Source organism: Pteropus vampyrus, unplaced genomic scaffold (assembly GCF_000151845.1).
Source record: "Pteropus vampyrus isolate Shadow unplaced genomic scaffold, Pvam_2.0 Scaffold26, whole genome shotgun sequence".
NCBI lineage: Eukaryota > Metazoa > Chordata > Mammalia > Chiroptera > Pteropodidae > Pteropus > Pteropus vampyrus.
The window spans coordinates 167998-192246 of NW_011888807.1; the positions used below are offsets into that span (position 1 = coordinate 167998).

Consider the following 24249-nt stretch of genomic DNA (forward strand, 5'->3'; position numbering starts at 1 on the left):
GTTATTAATAACAAAGTTCTAGTAACACTATTTAAAATGCTGCCATATTCATGTCCCCCCAGGGATCTGAGGTACTGTAACAGAATACATAACTAAGTGTCTCACACAAAGAAGTTTCCTCTGCATTGTGTTATACAAACAATGTTTGGGTGGTGTACTTTAAAAGGGAAAAAGCTAAGAGGCATTAGAGTCTACTACAACACGGAAGAAAATACCGTAATGGAAAAAGCATGACAATGTCTAAAAAATGGAAAATAAACAAAAATAAGAATGCTTATGTTCTCAAATACCTTTCTTAGAGGACCATTTTTCTTCCTCTAGTTGACTGAAGGATTTCACTGATAAGTTCTAGCTTTTTCATGGTGGCTACTCACAGAAATAATGTGTTTCACAATACTTGTATGTCCAAGGCAGTAAACACTAGCAACTGAAAGGAGCTTTATAGTAGCCTAGCAACAATCAATAGTTTACTCTTAGTAGAGAAAAGTTTATATGGCTTCCTCCAAGACTTTTCTAGCCATGATATATTTTACAAACATATCATGGCAAAATTTGCAAGCTTAGACTATTAAAGCAATTAGCAGAAAGAGAGGCAAAGATACAGGAGACAAACAGGGTGGGAATGAATTATAGTTAACAAAAACAATAAGAAAATCTATTTGTCTCCACCTTACATAAAATAACTTCAGTTACTGATCTAACAATGGATCTCTCTCTTTTCAGCTCATTAATGAGGTCACAAACCTACGTAAACTCTGACCATAAGAAAAATGTCATTCTTTTAAAAAAATATTAAATGCACAGTAAACACAGTAATTTGCAATATTTGTTTGTTTTATCTGAGAAAAGAAGGCATCCCCCAATTATTTCCACGGAGGCAAAGATGTCCCTAGAGCACAATCCACAATTGCTGATAACTGATGGTATCTTCTGTATCTAGTCACAGCAAAATGAAGACATAACACAAGTATTATCTTGAAAAGAACATTTTGACCAGAGCAACTAAAAGATGATGAAACAAGATAAATTGTAGGCTTAGGTGAATTTGGAATGGCCACCATGAAAGTGAAGCTATCAACAGCCAGATTTTGACAAGGTTGCAAAAAGGAAGTAGTGTGATGTTTGATTCTTACTTTGTAAAATATCAGAACAATGCTAATGCCTTTTCCATTCAATGCTCAATAGTTTTATTTTCCTTCCTCACTAAAAGTTGCTCGCTGTTTAAGATATGTGAGTACTAACACTGCAATTTAAAAAACAACTCCAAAACAAACAATGAAAGAGGAAAAAATGCAAACATGGTTTATTATTTCTTGTAATATATTCTAAGCAAATGGCGGATGTGCAAACATCCATTTATATACGCATGCTTGACAGAATGAGTTTTTTTGCCTGATTTTATTGTGTTTTGATCTCAAGGGTGGGCGGTGAGGTGGCTGCTCTTTACAGTATCTTATTCATTGTACTTCCTCCCTAGGCCTGGCGTGGTGCCGGACATTCACAAGGAAGGGGCAAAACCACAAGTTATTTAAATCTTAGATGATTCCACTTACAAACTAATTATTCATTTCAAGGAATTTCTAGTGTTAGCTAATTAAGGGAGTACTGTAAAGGAACATGGCCTTCTACAATGTGGCCAGCAATCTCCTTGCAGTGCCACCAATATTCACCTCCTGTTTCCTCTTTCAAGATTCCAATCAGGTGCCACCTCCTCCAGGTGAGGCACCTCTTTTCTGCGCACCCTTAGGGCCATGCAGAGCACTTCTCACATCATGTGGTCATGTGACACAGCTGTCTGTCCCCTAGACTTTAAGCAATCTGAAGAAAGAAGCCCACTCCAGCTGGTATTTCTATTCCCAGTGCCTATCACAGAATTGGGTCCAAAGTAGACACAAATATGTATTAGATAGATTTGTTACAGTTTTGCAGTAAGTATTAATTCACATAAAATACATGTAGACATCCCTTTATGAGTTTTTCTGTATGCTATCTTTAATTTTTCTATATGCTATCGACAACTATCAAAGTTTAAAAATATCAATCCAACTCATAAGATCCACCCCAATTTTTATGTTTTAAGCAAATAAATGAAACCTCATAATTGAAAAAAATATATCCATGACTGTCAAAGTAATTGCAAAACTGATGTGCTATGTTACTGCTGAAGGAACTCTTTTAATACATGAGAGAATTCTCTCCTTATCTGACATCTGTCCTTATCACTAATTTACCCCTCTAAACCATCACAGTATTTCCCACAAAATATTTTTTAATACTGAAAGACTATCCTCATTTGTTATTAAATATTTTCTAAACAGAAAATTAAGAAAAGCAACACACCTTCCATTCCTCTTCCCATCTTTCCTTCTCTAATTTCTCCTAACACTTATACCTATCTCTCCATCCCTCCCTTTCTCTCTCTCTCTCTTTTTCACACACAGCCTTCACTAAGGAGTACAAATCTACAATAGAAAAATATATATTTGGAAATATTTACTATTTTCCTAAAGATGCCTGGATGGCATACTCCTATTATTTAAAAAAAAAACCACACACACACACACACCACACACATACATATATGCATATATATGTAACAATTTATGGGCCAGATTATTACAGGTAATATTTTAAATTGACATTCATTTAATGCTTTATATGTATAAAGTGAGTTTATCGTTAACGTGAAATGAAGATTAATAAAATTAGCACAAATATTAACAACCATTTATAAACATTGCTAGACCAAAGTATAGCTTTACAACATGACAAAACAAAATAAAAAATAGAAGAAAAGCAACAGTTCTGTTACCTTTAAGACTCGTCTGATAGAACCCAATACAAAGTTTCTTTGTGGATGCTTTCTGTTCTGAAGGACCCAGTCACGACTTAACACTTTTTCCCCTTCTTCCAACACACATTTCTGACCTTGGAAATGTGGTTTCTCATATAAAATCCAGCTGAACAAATATAAAAGCATGACCAGTTGTAATTAATTTTCTAAGAAATGAGGCATAAAACAAATGATAGTAAGTCACAGTCATCTTATTTATTTACATTTTAAAATCTGGGCTATTTTCCACTATTAGCATATAATCCTATTTTTGAAATGATGATGTATCCTAATTTCAGTGTAGAGAAATAGTATAAGAGAGAATAAAAGTGCACACAACTTTCCATCTATGGCTATGCCTATATTTATGTATAGATGCACTTTACAGATATTGTATACACAAAGCTATACATTTATATTAAAAACAATAGCTTAACAATTACAAATTCAACTTCTACCCTAATTTTCCTGTCACTGGATAATAGAGCACATGTGTCTCATTTTATTACATGAAGACAGCACTACACCATACTGGTTACGATATAAATACTGACCAGTGTGTAACCAAAATATTAGGCAAAGAAATTCTGCATCCAGCATGTCCATGGACACGGTCCATAAGGACAAATGAGGTTTTCCCTCATTTTTGCATCATACAAAGAATCCTTCACTTCTTGAGCATATTAGCTACACGAATAACTTTAAGTATGTGGCCATCACATTCCTTGGCATCTCACAAATTTTGAACTTATTTCCAAAGCTATGCTTCATTCAACTGAAGCCTTCAGCTCAACTTGCCAAATTTGTCCTGCTAATAATGCAATTACACAATGGTATTGGTTGTATATATTAGGTCTTGCTACTTACTGCTGTCTTTAAGCACTAAAAAAAAAGCCTGTATTTTCTGCCACAGTAAATAAAAGGGACAAGTCATAAAGCACTAATAATGTTGCAAGATATTCTGTCAAAAACTAGAGGAAAGGGAATGTGACTTTAATAAAAAATAGAAAAGCATAAACGGCAAGAAAACATATTTAATTTGGGAGAAAAAGTGCTATAAAATTTTAAGAGCTCTCTTACCAGCCTCTCACAACTTTCACCAGGATCCCATTCGGAAAGGACCATGATGTAGCATCACGAACATTACAATAGACTTCTTGCTTATATTTACTTCTATGGAGATCATAGATAACCATCTGCAACATACAGAAAGTAGGCACAATAACTAATTTTAAGAATGCATTTAAAAGTCTAGAAAGTCCTAGAATATAGAAAATAAAATCTCCTATATATTTAAAAGTAAACATTACTTTAGATGTTATATCTTTGAGTAAAATTATCCTTTTCTAAGTCAGTTAAAAGTATTTACACTCCCCAAATGTAAAAGTAACCATACTTTTCGTACTGTAGCTTAGTCTACGTAAGAAATTTATGCTTACCTTCCCAGGTCTTGGGTTATGCTTCAGAGTTTGTCTATCGATATTCTGAAATAATAGAAGCACCAAGCCGTAAGAAACATCAACTGAAAGACGTACAGTTCACTTCTTTTGCAGACACAGAGCCAATATATCACATATGTGCAAGATGTACCTCCAAGTACCACAATGAATACAAAGCTCAATATAAAGTGAAATAATGTATTGTCTCTGCTCTCAAGAATGTTACAGCTTGGAAGGCAGAAATGGATGATCACATACCCATGACTCTTCTAAGTGGGAGATAACAAGTTAAACCCACAGGAAAAATACAAACAAAATGCCAGGTTATGGAAATTAAGGGAAATGGCACCAGCACAGAGGTGAGGTAATGGTAGAGAGAGATTCATAAGAGGCTTGTCTGAAGAAGTGATATGGAGAAGACCTCGAAAACCAGGATTTCAATAAGTGAAAACTGTGGCAGGTTGGGGTGGCAGTAATAAGGAAAAAAATTCCCAGAAGGGAACCATCTCGAGAAAAAGTATGGTGGTAGGAAACACAGGATGTGTAATCAGAGCATGAGGCGGCAAGGTTGGACAAACAGCATTTGAGGGCCATGTGATACAGGGTGAAGAGGTTCCACTCGATTTGGTAGGCAATGAGGAACCGTTAGAAATACATTTCTTCAAATCTCATCATTTCTTTTAAATGACTTAGCCTTACAAGCTATTGGTTGGTATTCAAGTATCACTTTTTGCTCCTCAGGCTTTTCCAGGCAAAGATGCAGGCCTTGGGAATCTTAAAGTTCCATAATCTTGAGAATGTCAGAAAGGAAAAGGCCCACATTCAGTGGATATTATACATTAGACAGTTATACATTTCAAAGTCAAAGAAAAATGTAACTGAATTTCAAAACATTTTCCGACTATAATGTTTTCAGCTCTTTCTCTTTGAATTAGGCTGTTTATTGTCCTGCTCTGCATGAATAACATGAGCAACTACAGTGAGGTTGTTGTCAAGCAAACACTTAAAATATTTTTAAATATTTAAATTATTTTCATGAGACACATAAGCTCAACGGAAAGTATCAATTTTCTCACATACAGTACCCTGAGAGATTCAGAATGTTGTCACTTTAGTTTAAAAACTAAATAAAGCAAAGAACTGGAACATAATTTCCTTTCTGCCTTTAAATTTTTACTTAATTTTTTCTCAATGTAACAGTTCAGCCAAAATACACGAATTATAATACACTTCAAAGAATAAAGTAACCTCTGATACTTTTTAAGTCTTTACACGACCTCGAAATATTTTCTTAATAAGCTTTTAGATCATTTTGTGATCCAAAGCACTACTTCACTAGTTAATAATCAAAATATCTTACCTCTGTGAAGGAGCTTAATCTGCCTGAGTGGTCTTGAGCACGGAAATATTTTGACACTGGTTCCTGCAAAGTGCCACCAAATCTGGCTCCTTTTTCTGAGGAATGGGTTTTGGAAGTCTGCAAATATTGATGATAAGCACTCTTTAAAGAAGAATGTAGTTTAGAAGTAAGGTCGGATTTTTGTAGAAATGAGGTCTTTTCTGTCCACAGACCAATTTGCAGATTGGAGGTAGTAGGTTCATTTGACTTTACATATACATTCTTAGAAATTCCAGTCCTTTCCTGCTCATCATCAGGGTAAAATGTGATGGATGGATCTGGCAGCTTGAAAGTAACAGTTTCCCTCCTCCTAGCTCTCAGACTTCCTTTATGCAAAGATCCATCTTCTTCCTCCTCCCCCTCCTCTTCCCCTAACTCCTTCCTGTCGTCTTCACCAAAATTCATCTTTAGACGCTCTGATACGGACTGGAGAAGTGATAAAACAGAAGAGGGCTGTTGTATACTCTCTCTAGATTTTGTGGAGCCATGATGACCAGGTGAGACTTCGCCGGACAGAACATCTTCCTGAGAGCTGTCATCCTCATAGATGGGAGACAAAGCTAAAGGATAAATTTTGTACCTTTTGGCCTCCACCGATAAGAACATTTCTGGACTATCACTATCAACCGTCTCACCTAATTTGGTTTCCTTTTCAAAATGATGGACCAGGTCAGTTCTACTCTCGGATCTTTCACAGGCGACAACAGGCATGCTGTTGGTGGACGTATCAGTAAACAAGAGAGAGTGTGTTCTTCTTACTTCTGCAGTAGCATACCTGTCCTCATCTTGAAGGGGTTCTTCATATAATATAGTAAAAGAAGAATTTTCTTGTTCATCCTGAGAAAGGAAGGCCAATTTAGATTCTTTTTCATTGCTATAATCGCCTAGAACTCTTGTTTTGTTACCTACTGCAGTAACAGATGGTCTTTTGTCCAGCTTTCCTATGGTATCTGCAGGTTGAAAATCTAGCATTGCTAAGGCTGGGTAGCCTTCATAATCCTTACTTAATGTAGGTGATTCATATCCCCTGAAATATGAAGCTAGCCTATTGTCATGTGCTATCAAACCTTCTTGTATTTCAGTGGGTTCTTCCTCCATTTCTCCAATACTCCCTTCAGCGGCATATCCTTGGGGTGCTTTTTCAGTTTCAAATATGGGAGGCATGGCCTCTACCTGTGTTATGGGCAATTCCAGTCCTGTTCCATATGTTTTCCCCACATTTACCACCACAGGTGACACTTGGTGTTTCCTGACAGTTCCATCAGAATCTTCTGGGAATGTTCTTTCCATTTCTATCATAGAGGGCATGGACACAATCGTTCCAATCGTCTCTTTCGTGTCCCTCCTGCATGCCTTTTCCGTTTCTGAGGAGGCAGGGGCTGCCTTCTTGTGTGTTTCTTTCACTTCCAATGCAAAAGGTATCATTTCAGTTTTCCTAATAACCCCCTCGTCATCTGTTTGGTAAGCGTTTTCCATTTCCAACATAGGTCTCTCAGTCTTTTCAGTAATCCCCTCAGCATCTTTATGGTAAGTATTTACCACTTCTAAAATAATGGGCATCACCTCAGTTTTGTCCATATCTCCTTCAGCATCCTTTTGGGAAACACCTTCGATTTCTACCACAGCAGGAAGCACTTCAGCCTTTTCAGTAATCCCCTCAACATCTTTTTGGTAGATATTTTCCCTTTCTGACACAATTGATGTCATTCCAGCCTTGCCAACATCACCTTCAGCATGCTTTTGGTAAATATTTTCCATTTCTAATGTAGTGGGTATCATTTCAGTCTTTCCAGTAACTCCCTCAGCATCTTTTCGGTAGATATTTTTCACTTCTGACATAACAGGTATCGTGTCGGTTTTGCCAAAATCCCTTTCGGTATCCCCCATCTTATAAGCCTTTTCCATTCCTAAAATGGCAGGCAATCCCTCGGTTTTTTCGATATATCTCTCAGCATCCATTTGGTATACTTCTCGCATTTTAAAATTGTCAGCTGTTAGCTCAGTTTTTGTGATAGTCAATTTATCATCCTTTTTATGTATTCCTCCCATTTCTGACACAGGAAGGACTGCCTCATTTTTCATAATATTCAATTGAGCATGCTTTTTGTTTGTTTTTCCCGTTTCTAACATGGAAGGTATAAGTTCAATTTTTCCTATATTTACTTCAGTATCCTTTTTGTGTATTTTCCCTACTTCTGACATTGCCAGGGGTGTGCTTCTATTACTGTGTCCTGGCAAGCTTTTTTCAGATACACACACAAGACTATCGGACAAACTGCTTTTGGATGTCCCAGGTACATGGATGTCATCGTTTGTAGATGGAGGCCAACTGAAATTTAATACAAGAGTTCTGGTATCCTCTGTCCCAGTTTTGTGATTATCCATGCATTCTATTTCCACTTTCTGTTTAGAGTCCTCTTTGAGAAATAAATATGTTTTTACCCTATCATCTAACCCTTTATGGGACGTGTCTTCAGCTAATAAAATAGTATCCGATTCTTCCAAGTTTATATCATCAGACTGTCCAGCTGTATTTCCAGCAAATGGGGGGTTTTGGTAGGGAACAATTTCTCTTCCTTTAATTGACTCTGTGTCACTAATTAAGTTACTTACAGAGAAGAATCCACTTAATTCTTTATTTTCACTATTTTCACATGTGCTTTGATTTACTGCCTGTTCTGACTCCAAGAACTCCCTTCCTATGTCACGAGGCTTAACAGTATCACTGTTCAGAATTTTTGAAGTATTAGCCTGAAGGTCAGAATCCCAGGTACCCTCAGTATCTTCAAAAGCGTCATTTGTTACACTTTCTCGGGCTGAATTAATAGTCTCATTGACTAATTCCCTAGCTTGATCTTCTAACAAACAAGATATATCCATTCTATCAGAATCAAAAAGGACAACTCTCTCACCAGCTGTAGGTGAAGCACAGGCCTCGTCCTCCCCTTGGGCTCCGAACATACTTTCCATGACCTGGTCTTCCAAATGCTCTGTCAGTTGGATCCCTGTCAGTGTCACTTCTGATGGTTTTTTTTCAGGGATGTCTTCTTTCAGGGTACCAGGATTCATTATGCCATCTACGGCTATACGCTCTTGGCAGGTATCAACTATGTGTCTGGATTTTAGTTCTTCCCTGACAGAATTAAAAATCTCACCAATCAATGCATCAGCTTTTTTAAGTAAACCACTTTTGAGGTCCAAAAGTTGGTCATGTGCTCTCTTCCTTGCTTCTATATGCTCAGTAGATGCTTCAGAACACTGCTGGCTTGAGCTGTTAACTGACGCTGGAGCCCCAGCAACTGCTCCAGTCTCTGCTTCCATGGGATTGTCAAACTGGGCAGCAGTTGGGAAGTCAAGAGATGCCTTCCCAGTAGAAATCTCAAAATGTTCCTGAAATGGGGTCACTTCCTCTCCTGTTGGGACAGATATTTCAAATTCCAAATAAGAGCTATTAGGGTTAGTTAAGGAGGCCCCTTCATGTGTGACATCTCTGGTAATTTTTACAGAACTAAAATTATTTGGGGGATTATGTGAACTTGTAACCATGCTGACTTCTTCAACGCTAATAGAGGAAGACACGCTATCAACACCATCACTTAGGAAAGGACTGTGCTCTTTTTTTCTGTGAGATGAGGCTTTCTTTTCTGATCTCAGCACAGAAGGAACATTAAGAAAGCTTAAATTCTCAGATGCAAAAGCATTTTTTTCCAAATTGTTATCAAAATCTGAAAAAGGCAAATTTACTTTTGTGCTATCAGTTTCTTGTAATTTGGGGCAAGCAATAATTAAGCTGAATTCTGTCATTTCTGAGAAATCAGAAATCTTTTTAGTCCCACAAATATCTGAAGGTTGATAAATCACACAACTGTTTTCTTCACAATTCTGTGCCATTTGCCTGGTAACCTTTTCATCATTAATAGGAGATAAAATCCCAGATGTATTACTTTTGGGAAAAGCAGAAGGACAACCTAAGGCTTCCACTTCTGTTTCCTGTATACCTTGATATTTGGAGACAGAAGGAGAAACCTCAGCTTGGTAATCCTCTTGAAGTACAGCATCTGAATATTTCTCTTTACTCTCATCATGATCCATCAATTTAAAACTGCTGTCTTGTTCAACCTCTACAGAAGTTAATTCTGATAAAATAGGCTTTGCTGGCACATCTGTAATTTTGAATGGAGAAGAAATTTTATCCTGAGAAATGTCTCTAGGCTCTGTTTGGGAAACAGACAACTTGCAGAGGGCTACAGTTTTTCCTCTTCCAGAATTTGACTCAACAGGAACAGTGTTCTGATCACCAACTTCAGCTTTTGATAAAACTTCAGCAACATTATCAATTTTGGTTTCCAAGGAAAGAGACTCAGACTTCTCTATAGCGTTCTTCCTTGCTTTAGCATTTGAAAGCATTAACTCTGCTTTATTAGGGTTTTGAGATGATATGGAACTGTGGTCCTCAGAAAGGCTTTCAGACTCAAATTTTGAGTCTGCTCCAGTTAAGTGAGTATCACTGGCTTCAAGATATAGTGGAATCTGGCATTTTTCACTATGAAGAAGAGCTTCCTCAGATTCAAGAGTTGCAGATGCATGATCAAGGTGAAGGCAAGCTGGAAGACTCTTCCTGTCTACAGCCTCAACATGATTCACCACATTTTCTTCTTGACACTTAATAGGCTGACTAGAAATTCCAACAATGTTGACATCCCCAGTTTCAATGAGCATGGAAGAATCTTCATTCTTTAAAACAGGAATATCCGACCTGCTCAGCATGCCAACTCCAGAAACAAAGGTAGGAGATGAAGCATTGAAATTTGATTTTGTATAGTCAACGTTAAGAGATGTTCTGGCATCAGGTGGTACTTCAGCTCGGTGCAGACTCTCCGAGTCAAGAAGAGATTCTGAAATGTGACTTCTATGAAGTTCAAAAGTCAGTTCAGGGGTTATTTTGTTTTCTAAGCATGCTACAACTGTTGAATCACTGATACATTTTACAGCGGCAGAGCCCTTTTGATTAATTCTGAGAATGTGAGGCATTTTGCCATGTGAACCAAAATCAAGCTTTTTGGCTTCTGTTATAAACAACTGGTCAGTATCTTTGGGTAATGAATCACTTCTATCTTCTGAAGCTTTTACATGACCTGAAATTGTGGGTTCACCAACTGAGGCACTTTCTGTTTCTTGTCTGATTTCCATAACAGCCAATTTTTTCTGTAAATCTTGGGCAGACAACCTATTTCCTTCATTTACAAGTTCTGTGTCTGTCACAGCATGTTTCTGTAGAGCAATGGTGCTGGTGTGATTGGCAGCCTGCTTTGATGAGTTATCTACGATATGCTTGTCAGAACACTTACTCTCTGGCAACTGCAGATCTTCATGCCTAACTGATTTATTTGGACTTGACAAATCTGTACTTTCCTGTTTGGTAGTGTCACTGCCATGAGAGTTACTATAAGAAAAGTCAGAAATAGCAGGGCTCTCAGGCTCAACCTGCTCTTCTGTTTGCACTAGTGTCCCATCTCTCACCGCAGAGCTGCTTTCTTTTACTGTAGTTTCTGTTGTAGTTATCCTCTGAAAGTCTGGCCTACAAGGAACAATGCTACAGTTACTTCCTGTAAACAATGTGAGGCATTCCAAATTTTGGTCAGTCTGAGGAACTGGTACACAACTTAAATGGTGCTGCGAGTCACATTCTCCAACAGTGGAGTTGGGGTTAGTCACAGAAGACGGAGATGACCTACTTCTCCCAGGTCCCCCAGGAACATTTGTATTTAAAACATCCTTAGAATAAGCAATATTCGGCACTTTGGGGTCATTTGTCAGATGGCTTTCTGTGTTGAGATTTATTTTGCTACTATCATAGTCTTCTAATGGGCCTCCAAGCATATGTCCTTTCAGAGACACATCTGTGCTAGATGATGATGAAGATGGCGGAATCCCAGCCTCACTCTCACTCCCAGGGCCAATATGTGTGCCTGTACTAGAGTCAGAACTTTCATTTTCTCTGTCCAAGGGAGTCGCAGTTTCTAACATGGTCTGTTGCTTCAAATATTTCCTAATTTGTCTGGGGCCTCGATACCTTGCATATGTTACTGAAGGCCTCTCTGGTTTGTCATCCATTTGTCTGTAAAAAGAAACAGCATGAGAATATCAGGAAATATAATTAGTTACACTTAACAGTAATCTCAAACTGTGGTGGAGTATATCTCATAATAGGGAAGGCTTTTATCTTTTCTATGTAAAGAAAAGCTACAAAATCAGCATGTTCTTTTTTTTTCAAATCACAATAAAGCTCTGACAGTAGAGATTCTCATGATGGATAAAATCTGTTGAAAATATAAGGATTATAAAACTTCAAAGGATTTATAAATTACAAAGAAGCATGCATTAACGTATGGAAAAACCTAAAAAACATTACACAACTGGTGTACTAAAAGGCTTTATAGATATTAAAAAGGAAATTTGCATTTTCAACTATAAAAACAATTATAAAGCTGTTTATTATTTTTAATTAAGTGAAGATGAAATCATTGACAATGCCTTTTAAATATACTTCAAAATATAGCTAATAACGTCTAAATTTTGAAAACTGTGTTAATTGTGATCAGTAGTGATCAAAATGTTTGTTACTATAGCAATAGACAGCATTATATAGCACATGGTTATTTTATTAACTTGTCTAAATTAAACTATTAACTCTTGTTAACACGCCCTGATTATAAAAAAATATTTATCAAGAAAAAAAGGGCATTTTTATGTGAGAAAGATAACACAAAACCTTCAGTTAATTCACTTTCTTAAAATAATTGAAATTTTTATGTGAAACTGAAATCTAGTAATTTCAAAAGTATAGGCTCTTAATTTTAAATAACGTTTTATATTTGAAATACTGCCATGATCTCAATGTTAAATATATCCTTGCTTGCAATAAATTCAAATCACAAAACGAAAGGAACACCTTTAATACTAAAAATTCAAATTCTCAAAATTATTTTCTCCAGATATATTATTTAAATATCTAAAGTCAATTATAAGAAGCCTTTAATCATATCAAAATAAACAATTAACCAAATAGTATTCAACTTTTTATGACAATTCCTAAATAAATTGACAATCTTCAACAGGAAATTACTAAAATTGTAATTTAAAATTTGATAATCTGTAGATTTCTAGAGCTGAGCTGGAGGAAACCTGTTATCTCAGTCAAAGTGGGAGTCCCCGTGATCTTTTCCTTTCTTCGTAAGAATCACCTTTCTTGGAGCTAAAAAATAACAGATCCAAAGATTGCAGTAGCTGTGGTGGATGGATTTCTTCCTGCGGAATTTCCCAGTATAACAAAGTGATCTTGGGTCCCACAGGGAATATAGTCAACAATGTTGTAATAACTATGAATGATGCCAGGTGGGTACTAGACCTATCGGGGGATCACTTTGTAAGTAATAGAAATGTCTAACCACTATGCTGTACATCTGAAACTAATATTGTATGTCAACAGTAATTGAAAAGGGTGGGGGGGAAAAAAGAAAATATTTCCTCTAGTTCATTTGAGTAAAAGAAAAACAAGTTAGTGCCTGTTGGTTAGTCAAACAAAGAAAAAAGGAGTGGTGAAATGCTCCTTAAATTTGTGAAAGATTTCAGTTTCTTAGAGCCTATAGAAAAGGTCCAAAAGGCTAGTTTTATAAATAGAGTCAATTTAATTTCTTTTCTTAACCTCTATAATTATATTCCGCAAAGAAAAGATATTGATAGAAAATGAATACAAATCTTAGGACTTTTGTTCCCAGAATGAAGACACTGAACACATTGCCTTTCCTAATACAGGAAAAAAAGATTCAGACAATAGAAAATACACCCATTCAGGGAAGTCTTAAATTAGAAATAAATCTTGTACTATGACAGAGTTAGTGCCTAAAAGGTATTAGTATCACCCCCTAAAGAGGCTCAAAAAGGCCCTAGATTACATGGAATCATAATTTTTTTACCTAGTAGCAAGTACGTTACAGAATACTTTTTCCAGTCCCTTAAATTAATAAGAGTAGAACTAAGGATCAAAAGCTAGGTCCAAAATTTTTGGCTCAAGTAAATTTTAAACTTACTTTATCAAATCACTGGTTTCCTGTTCACTGTCTTGTGTTGTATCCAAAGAAAAGGCATCTGAGGATTCAGCCGAGTTAGACTCTTGTTCTTCTGCTGGAAATGTCTGGGGTCCCAGGGGGCCACTGAAAATCTCTCCCTCCTTTTTGATGTTTTCCTCATGATGGTCACTGGGATTTCGTAACTCTTTCTCAGTTTTGTCATGGACATCTTTTAAAGAAGATTGCTTGGCTTCACCAAGAGATGATTTTCCTGAGATATTAAATAAGTTACCAAGAAAATGAAAAAAGCTTTCTTTTGGCTGTCGATCACTTTCTCCTATTTTGCTATCTGAAGTGGAACTGGAAAGGTCATTTGTCTTTTTGGAATCTTCCTGCAATGGAAGGGTGATTAGCTTCTCAGCATGGTTCCTTTTGTCCTCACTTTGGGGAATCTTTGAAAACAAAATGGAGAATAACAAGCATCATCATTTAAAAAATAACACAGATTAATAACCTATTTATTACATGACACACTCTAAGCTAGACGCCAGGGATACATTTATGAATAAGACTGATGGCTTCTATTCCCTTGGGCAGTTTACAATCTACTGAAGGGCACAGTCAGCACAACTTTAACAAAGATATATATTAAATGTCACCAACGGAGAAGTACAGCACATATGGGAATTGAGACCAGGAGTAACTAGTCTAAATCTGGTGGCAGAGAAAGCAGAGGAAGTACCCTCTGAAGGAGACCTAAAAAGTGACTACAAGGATACTTGTGCATTTTCCTCCCTCCCCTCTCTCCCTCCCTGCTCCACCTTTTCCCTTTTCCCCTTCTGTGTTTAGTGAGGTATCCGCTTCTAAGGAGTTTAATATGACTAGAGGTTAGGTTACAAAATGAGAAGAGTGAGAGTAAATATGGAGAGATAAGGAACAGATCTTGGCAAACCTCATCTGTATTTAAATGTAGACTTATTATTACAGAGCTAATGAACAGTATTTTCAAACATTCAGTACATTAGACAAATAACACCTAAAAAGACCATCATTTCAGCACTGTGTTAACCCATGAAGCTGCCACATTATGCAAAATTGTTCCTCAGGAAGATGAAAGACAGCAATGTGGTACATCAATTCAGAAGGAAAGCCCACCATGACCTCCTCATAGTAAACACAAAGTTCTGATATGTGCATTAATACAAACTGCGGACACTGCTGGGAATTCTTGAAGATGTTAAACACTCCCAGAGGTGCATTTTATTGGCTCGTAAGTAAGTACTTAAAAAGCAAACTCATTCATGTATATACTCTGTGTGAGGAAAGACTGAGCTGCTATATCAAAGAGCATGCTGGCATTCCACCTCACACTCTTCCCTAAGGCTTCATTAGCTTTAGGCTGGTGTGCCAACTCGCCCTGCCCTTCCAAACATGCTCACTCACCTACTTGTAAAAGGAATGTGTGCCTGACAATATGTCAGATGTTATGCTCACCAGTGCTTATGAAAGGAAAGCTCAAAGATGAGCCAGAAAAAGCAGGACACTAAGGTAAAAGCACCTTAGGGCACTGTAGGTTCACAGGACAAAGTTCTGTAAGAAGCTGACCTTGGAAAAGGCAGGAGCACTCTAATTATGGTGTCATTTGTTCACCTTGCTCAGTGTTTTAATCCAAATTCGAAATGGTTTGTTTAAAGGAGTGTTCCAGTAACCACTAAAAAAATTAGCATATGAAACGCTGAGAAAATGTTTAGACTCCATTATCCCAGAAATCTTATTTCAAGCCAATGATATTTTAAGTTTGTTCCTACCTTAGGTATCAGAAGGTATTTCTGAGTAAACACATAGCATTTTTCTATATGTTAAGACCTTAATATAACTTGTGAGTCTTATAAAATTAGGGCAATGGATTATAAAAGGGAAAATTAAGAGAACAAGGAAATTAAGATAACGTTTTTTAACTATCGATAAAATCTCAAGGCAAATAATTTCTGTCGAAAATAATATTTATTTTACTACCTCAATTGTTTTTACTTGACAGTTCCCTTTAAAGTATAACAGACTGGTTTCTGAACAAGATACATTTTGCTAAACTAATGAAAGCCTTCACATTTAACCTTTTTAGAGTTATATATATAATTTTTTTAAAAATCACTGGTTTCTCCTTCCCTTCAATTTACAGCTTCTTTGCTTTTCCAGAATTCCTGTATCTTCAGCTTACCAAAGAGTTTTTTCAGTTTCCTAAAATGTCTTAGTTGCTCACTTTTTCCCTAATAATCTGAGAAATTTTTATCAGTAATTAAAATATCCTCAACCAGAAAAGAGTATCTAAATTTAGAAACAAAAACTTGTAGAAAAGAACACTGATATTCAAAGTAAACACAATAAATTATGTATTTACATAATTAAAACTTTTAAGTTTCCTCTAAAACAGCTGCTCTTTGCCCTCAGCTTAAACGACAATAAAGTTCAGCCTGCCACAAACCACGGCCAATGTCGCTTGCCAACCAGGCTATCTGCCACTGTTCCAACAAGCAAGTAGAATGAAAGTACTCATGATTCAAGCAAATGCTGGCAGAATATTGATTCCAGTTGTTCTGAAAGATGTTGATATTCTGCAAATAAAATATAAAGGCTACTGATATATATAAAGGAGACATACACATCTTAGGAATTTAATTTTTTTTCCTTCATATTCAATATGTTATTATGTAGTACCCTTATGTTCAAATTCATCCATCCATCTGTTCTCCTTGCTCTGTGACCAAAACAGAGAAATACAGAAAAACATTAGCTATACTAATAAGAAAGCTGTGATTTCAAGGAGTTCACTGTCCAGTAAGATACTCAACATTAAACCATTGTGTGGGGCTTACAGGAGGTATGTGCACAATGGAGGACACAGGTAACCTGACTTGGGATGGGGAGAATCTACCACAGAGAGGAGGTTAACAACTGAGCTTGCTCCCGAGGGGTGAGAATAGCGTTCTAGACAAATAATAGCATATACAAAGACACAACAGTGTAAAATACTGCTTATTATGGCAGAGGTATGGCTGAAGGAGACTGGGGCACAGAGGATAGAGAATGAGGCTGATAAGATGACCAATCAGTGACAAGATGACCAATCAGAAGTGGCAGGTGACCGGTAACAAAGTCATACAAGAATAAATTTCTAAATTGGGCAACTATTTGAGTAGTTAAGCCCAAAATGGATATGGAAAATAGAAGAGGAGAGGAGATTAGGGCCTTTGTGGGGATGGGGTTTGGGGGAAGGGCAACCAACTATTTCGATATCAAACATGTTAAATTTTTGGTTCCCTGGTGATGCACAACTGGTAAGAAGTCAGAAGCATAGTTTAAGAATGCAATCTGGCAATACACAGTGTGTGAGGAGGAAAAGGGGGACCAACCAAAGAGCCCTAGGGCAAAAAGATTAAAAGGCAGGCACAAAGAAGAGAAGAAATCAGAGAGACAGAGAAGGCCAAAACCAGACTAGGTCATCCCCTCTAGAATACTGGTCTCCAAAGTCAAAAGGCCAAAATAATCCCCTCCCCCACCCCCCAAAAAAACAAAGGGAGTAAATACCAAATGCTCTTGCAAGGCCAGGAAAAATGAAGAAGATCCTTCTCTCTGGTCTTCTGAAATGTCAGGCACACTCCCATGGGGAGCTGTGTGTTTACTTTTCTCTCTGCTTAGAATGTTCTTCCCCTAGACAGCTATATGACTCGCTGCCCCTCACCTCCTTCAGACCTGTACTTAAAAGTCTCTTCATTGGAAGTGTGCCAGGCCACCTTATCTAAAAGAATAAACTCCACTCTGAATCTACCTAGATTCCTTCTCTGCTTTTTCTTCTTTGTATTTGTCAGTATCAAATACACACACATATCCACACATGCTCAAATTATTTAATATTTGCTTCTTCTTCAAGAAAGTAAAAGCCACAAATACAAAGATTTTTGTCTGTTTTAATCATTGCAGTATCTCTAGTACCTTGAAATGTGCCTGACAATAAGAGCCAAACATGCTCAAATATTTTTTGGATTAGTGAATGAGGAGTATAGCGAAGCCCTAGGAATGCAGGAGAGATTGTCATAACAGCTGAGGAATTTGTGAATAAAGCCCCCAACTCAAGCTGTTAAGCAGTGAGTTGATAGATAGGAAAAAAAAGCAGTGAGCAGATAGCAAGGAAACAAGAACAGTCGCAAACAGAAGGGAACATTTTTGAGAGATTTTTAAATTAGGAAAAAAACACCTAAGGCAAAAGTTTAAGGTCCAAGACAGAAGAAACTGGCTTTTGTTTCTGTTTTGTGGATCAGCTCTACACCTGTTGGAAAGGGAATGATGGCTGCACAAGAGGGAAGAATGGCAGGTTCCAGAAAGAAAAGCAGAAGGAGATGATGAGCTAGAGAGCGGAGTAGTTTCTAGTCCTTCTAATGAAGGGAAAATTAGAGCCTTGGAGAGGAGCAGGGACATTTCCTCTTCCAAGTAAGGCAGGAAGGAAGAGCCTAAAACCTAAGCGATTCTGCAAGCAGAGAGGACAATGAGCAAGGTCCAACAAGTAGCCCTGACCTTAATATAGTCAGAGCAGAGATGACAAAGCTAAAGGAGGGATGCAGAGGTGGCACTGAGACTAGGGCTTCCTAAATAGAGCAGACTCAGAAGAGTGATTCTGGGAAATGCAGCAATAGGCTGAAACAAGGTGTACTAAGTAGCAGTTAGGGTCAATGTAAACTTTAAAACATTTTTTCATTCAGTAAACAGTGAACAGCAAGGTACTGAGTGCTCAGATGCAAAAGTGAAAAAACCACACCCAAAGCCCAGCTTTCACAGAGCCTACACTCTGGTGATATAAGAACTGATCTGTGGGGTCAGTTCTGTCTCAAGCACCCAGCTTGAGATTTAGTTTGTGGGCTTACTGTCTCAAGCACCCAGCTTGGTCATCTTTTTACCTCAAGCTTCACCTTTACTGCACATAGTAAGGATGATCCTTCAGATTACCCTGACCCCACCCCATCCCCAATTCCGTAGCACCCTTAACTCCAATCACCTCCACTTTCACTCTGCCTGTCCCTTGGGCTAACACTGTCTCTACCCTAACCACTCTGCTAATTCCTCCACCAGAGAGCCACTTGATAATCCTTGATGTCTCATCAAGAACCTCAGTTCTACATCTGCTCCTCTGTAAGCCCACCATCCAAAAGTGTTATGTACAGAGACGACCTTCTCCTCTCTCTTCACTATCAACGTCCTTCAACAGGAGTTATCAACCCTCACCATATTTCTCTTTCCTCCCACTCACTCCTTAAGTCTCTGCAAGCTGGCTTCCTCCCCAGTCATGCTCTAACCAAGGTCTCTCTGAGACACTGTCTCGCTTGATAATTCAGTGTATATTTTTTCTGTCCTGATCTTATATGACGTATCTGCAGAATATGAGACTAAATTTCTTCCTGAAGACCAGTCTTCCTTTGACGTACATGACATCACTCTGAGGTTTCCCTTCTTCTCCTCCAAATACTCTCTCCACCTCCAAGTTCACATCCTAGCCATCCCTTATATGTCATATTTCTCTGATTTCCAGACTAGTCCTGATTTACCTTCATAATCTTCTTATGAGATCTTATTCTTCACAGATCATTCCCAGATTTGTACTCTCAGTTCAGACTGTACATCCAACTATCAACCAGACGTTCATGTCCACCTGGATGCTTCCTGGAACCTCAAACTCAGTACATCCCAAATGGAACTTGACCATGCTATGTCTCTATTCTTCCACTTTCTGTAAACTATAACATTCTCAATTATTTAGAAAAATCATATGAAACATTAAGACACCACAGCCTCTCCCCAGAATACTGCCAGCATTGACTTACACTGTTTTCTTGCTTCCACCCCTACCGTACCCAAGTCTATTCTCCAGACAAAGCCAAGGCAAGCTTTGAGCATTCAAATTTGATCATCCTTAAAGGTCTCCAGTGGCCATGCGCTGCCATCTGGATAAAATCCCAACTCTCCAGCATGGCATTCTGGAGAGGTCTTGCTGGGTCTAGCTCCTGCATCCTTCTCCAATTTCACCTCCTGCCACTCACTGTAGTTGCAATGTCTAATGTCATCATATGCACTTTCATTCTTTCTCCCTCTCCTCACTCCTTCTCTTTCTGACCACAGTATGTTTTTGCACAGTGTTATTCCCACTGCTGAGACCACTGTCTCTTGCCCTCATTACCTGGGAAATTCTTAACTAAACCTCAAGCTTTTATTCAGAATGGAAATTGCCTATATATGTTCTTCCAATGGACAGCCCTAACATCTTTTGTTTTCCCTGTCATTACAAGGTGAAGGCAAACGATTTCATATGCTTTCATCATGAGGACTATTACCTAAAATTATTAAGTTACTAAAATCTAGCATTCATATACAAAAACCAGCTGCTTACTAGGTCATCTGGCCACAACACATTACTTGGCAAATCTGCCAGTATTTGAGATTTCACTACCAATTCTTGAAATTGCCTCAATTTTGAGGAAAATACTTATCAGTTTATCACTGATATCTTGAGTTAACTACAAGTGGTGCTAAAATTTTAAATAAATATCGCTATTTACCTTTATCATAATGGATTTAGTTTGTGGTGGGTTGTCTAACTCCATACAGACTACTGACACATATTAGCATCACAATATTTTTCAATAAATGAATTTTACCACTAACGTTAAGGAGCAAAGATGGGCTATTATATCTTATTGTTAAAGTAATTCTGCTTGAAAGATAACATTATATTTTTATCATGGAATTATTTTTCCACTAAAAAATTAGAGCAGGCAAGCAGGTTGGTCATCAACCTAAGCTAGTCATTGTTTAACATAACAAAAAATTACCTGCAACTTTTATTTCATGACACACCAGTACTGTGATTGGTTCTGAGATGTCTTAGATAACTTATTTCATGACACACCAGTACTGTGATTGGTTCTGAGATGTCTTAGATAACTTAAAATTCATTAAAAGCTGAAATCTCACTTTTTGAAAGTGCTCTAAGAATGTAATCAAGGTTATATGTCTGTGGTGTTACTGTTTTTCATTCCCATGTAATTTCTGACAAAGGGATGTAGTTACATATAGTGTACTAAATAAGTGCCTTTAACCACGTAGGCGACTCAAGAGAGTGATCTATCATATGTGTCAGAGAAAAAATAAGGGGTAAAAATTGCTAATCTAAATAAGAAAATCTGAGCTATATAGTAGCAATGGGTATGCACAGGGCTGCTGATGGGCTGTGGCACAATGGAGAGGAAAACGAAATGGCAGAATCATTCCCAGAGGTCAAGATTGGGTGACCTGTGGCACACTTGAGCAGGATAGGGAACACAGAAAAAAAAAAGGAAGTTAAGATAAAAAGCCATTCCTTTCTGTTATGGTATGAAGACTTCTCCAATGAAAACACTGGGCCAGAATAATAAATGTTTTTAATTCTATGACAGCTTTTTGAGCCCCTTCTCATGTTCTCAAATTAGTATCTGGCACTCATGGAAGCAATATTTACTCATAAAAACCTAGAGTATGTACATGACCCTTCATATTCAGTTTCCATTTTGATAAAATACTCCATCTTACCGCAAAGTAAGACCATTCTAGGTCTATGATAGGTTGGCGTTGCTGAAAATCAAACCAGATACAATACATTCAACGCCTAAGACCTCTTGAGACATCAAGGCCCCAGTCTTGCACCAGCCACACTGATAGGCTTAATCCATGGCTGTCTCTTTCGTCATCTAGACTGCAGAGTGACACACAGTACAATCTCCATTTCAGGCACTATGATAGCACTCAGTCTTTATGAAAGCAATCAGGGGTTGGGAATTCTTGACTTCTAGCTAAAGTTCAATACGTATACCTTCATGTATGCCTTCTTTTCAGATGTTATGGAGAATCAATGTTTCTAATATCTGATTTCTATCCTATTCACCCAGAAAAAACCAGCACGATTCTCAAGCAAAGATTTCTAAGTTTCAGCTAGACTTTATATGGCAAGAAGGCAATTTTTCCTGTGTACCTACTCTGTGTCAGGCATAGTGCAGTGCTGTACATGTTACCTCGGTTAATTCAAAAACAGTTCTGTGAAATAAGGATTGGACATGCCCAACTACAAATCAACAAACCAAAGTTCTGAAAGGTTGAGTAAATTTTCCAAGGTTACAAAGCTACCACATGGAGATCTGGGATTTAAGCCCAGATATGTCTAATTCCAAAGACAGTGTTCTTTCCATCATTGCACATATAATTTTAAAACTGTTCCAAAAAGGTACCATGGTAGACAGAGAACAGTGGCTGACTGTGAGGCTCCAGGCAATTCATTCCGGTCTTCAACAGGGGAGCTTTGCTTTAATCTGTTTATACACAAGGTTCCCAGAACAATTATATTTGAAAATTTTTTTTTAAAGTTGCTGTTTGAAAAAGAAAAATTTGAAAATCCCTACCTTAAATTTATGTCATATTACTGCTATTACTTGTACCACTGAGAAAAAAGGACAGCAAGCATTTATTAGCATTTATTATGGTCATAATTTATTTTTTAAATTAGTTCAGTAAAAAATTTTCCCCTAACCAAGAGAATATTTAATGTATTTAAATTTGACTATCATTTTACCTCTGGCTGAGAAAGAGTTGAAAAAGTCTAACAAGAAAAAAATAGTTACAGAAATTAAAATATGGATAGATGAACAAATTTAATATGTTCATCTTACTAAATAGTATTGTATTCTCAATAAAGGCATTAATGTAAAGAACAATTAGTGATGATTTTTCTCCAGTGAGATAATCTTGGGGAACAATTCTTCCATTTTTATATATCAATAAACAGTGGCAACAAATAAAAAATGTGTGGTTCTTTGTAGTAAATGACTTACGGTAAGATTAAAAATAAGTGTTCTGAATCATAAATAACTAACAGTGATGTGCACTAGATTGATACTCCTTGATTATCCATTGGAACATCATAGGCATATACCAACCACTGCCTTTTATAAATGCCAGAACATTCATCAAAGTTGTACTATTAGTTTTGGACAACAATTCTAAAATGGAACAAGAGTTAAATTTTATATAAAGCAGATGCTGACCTATTGTGAACAAGCCTAATAATCATCTTATTATTTAGACCTGGGTTGGAGAATCTATAACCTATAATCTAGATTTAATTCATTTTATTTAACTCATGATTCAATTCTGAGAAGAGACTTACTACCATAGCTCTTTTAATTTAATAGGATTTCTTTTCGGTAAATTTAGTTTCTGAAAACATCTTAAAAATTAAGTTCACTAACGAGAAGCATTATGGCATAGAACTGCTTATGAATTCTCTTGCCTCTTCTCACTAAGTGTGAGTTTTGTCAAGTGAGACAATCTCTGAGATTCACTTTCTTCAACTATAAAGAGATTAAAATTCTGATTATCACTGTAAACCACACACATTGATTTCATCTCTTGTATAAAACACTCTAAAATGACACTAACGGAATTTTTTTTTTCCTAAGTTATAAATACAAAGCGATGAAGAGGGTACAGATTAGAGGATAAGAATTTTCAGAAGGGTTTAGAAGGCAAAGGCAGATGGAGGCACAGTAATTGACCAGAGAAAGCTGCTACCCTCATGTCTGCAATGGGAAACTCTGCTCATAAGGCAAACAATCCACCCCACGGACAACCTGAAAAGGCTCTGAGAACCCTAGGTACCATTTAGGGCAGTGTAAGACAAGGGATTAAAAGTGAGGAATATGGTTAAAACCCTCCAAATGGAGTACTTGAGCCCCAGGGCTCTTCCCCCATCGCAAGCAGTTAAATGATCCTTCCAACCTTCTACCACTTCCACCTCTCAACCAAATACAGAGAGAACATCTCTGAAGATATTGATACTTTTGGACAGACTGAATTTGAGGTAACAAAGGCCATCATCCATATGGAAATGTCTGAAACATCGACAATCGAGTCTAGAGCTCAAGAGGGATGGCAGGTAGGGATCTAAGAGCCAAAAAATGAAGCAATAAGATTGAAAGGATTACTTCAGAGGACTGACGCTGAGAAGGGCTAAAGGCTTTGAGAAACATCTATAAGAAAAGTAATTTAGCCAGAAGAGAATCAGAGAAGGAAACAGGAAGAAATGGCCAGAGGCAAAAATTGAAACAAGAAAGTACAATATCATGGAAACGAAGATAAAAAAGAAAATTTCTGGAAAGGAGACAAGACTTAAAAAATCAAGTATCCCAAATGATTAAATAAGAACTAAGAAAAGGTCATTGAATGTGGTTAGCAAAAAGTCACCCATTTCATGGAAGGACCTTCACTCATTTAACAACTACTTATTGAGTCTTTATGACATGCATTCCACTCACAATATTAGGTTTCCCATGCCTGAGGGAACTAGGAGAGAGACAGGAGTCAGATGAGAAAGCATTAAGAATTAAACAGTGATTCTGACAGACTTTCTTAAGTAATTTTGGGGTAAAAGGTAGGAGT

The 24249-nt window shown here is 37.2% G+C and overlaps 1 protein-coding gene across 1 annotated transcript in view; it reads right to left on the reverse strand.

Moving 5' to 3' along the window:
• Nucleotides 1-24249, reverse strand: part of CRYBG3 (crystallin beta-gamma domain containing 3) — a 103869-nt gene that overhangs the window by 61964 nt on the left and 17656 nt on the right. The window contains exons 3-7 of the mRNA XM_023528465.1: nucleotides 13762-14192; nucleotides 5633-11789; nucleotides 4273-4317; nucleotides 3914-4029; nucleotides 2813-2960 (exon numbers count right to left, since the gene is read on the reverse strand). Of these exons, the coding sequence (XP_023384233.1) occupies nucleotides 2813-2960; nucleotides 3914-4029; nucleotides 4273-4317; nucleotides 5633-11789; nucleotides 13762-14192 (6897 nt within the window). The remainder of the gene's footprint in view (nucleotides 1-2812; nucleotides 2961-3913; nucleotides 4030-4272; nucleotides 4318-5632; nucleotides 11790-13761; nucleotides 14193-24249) is intronic.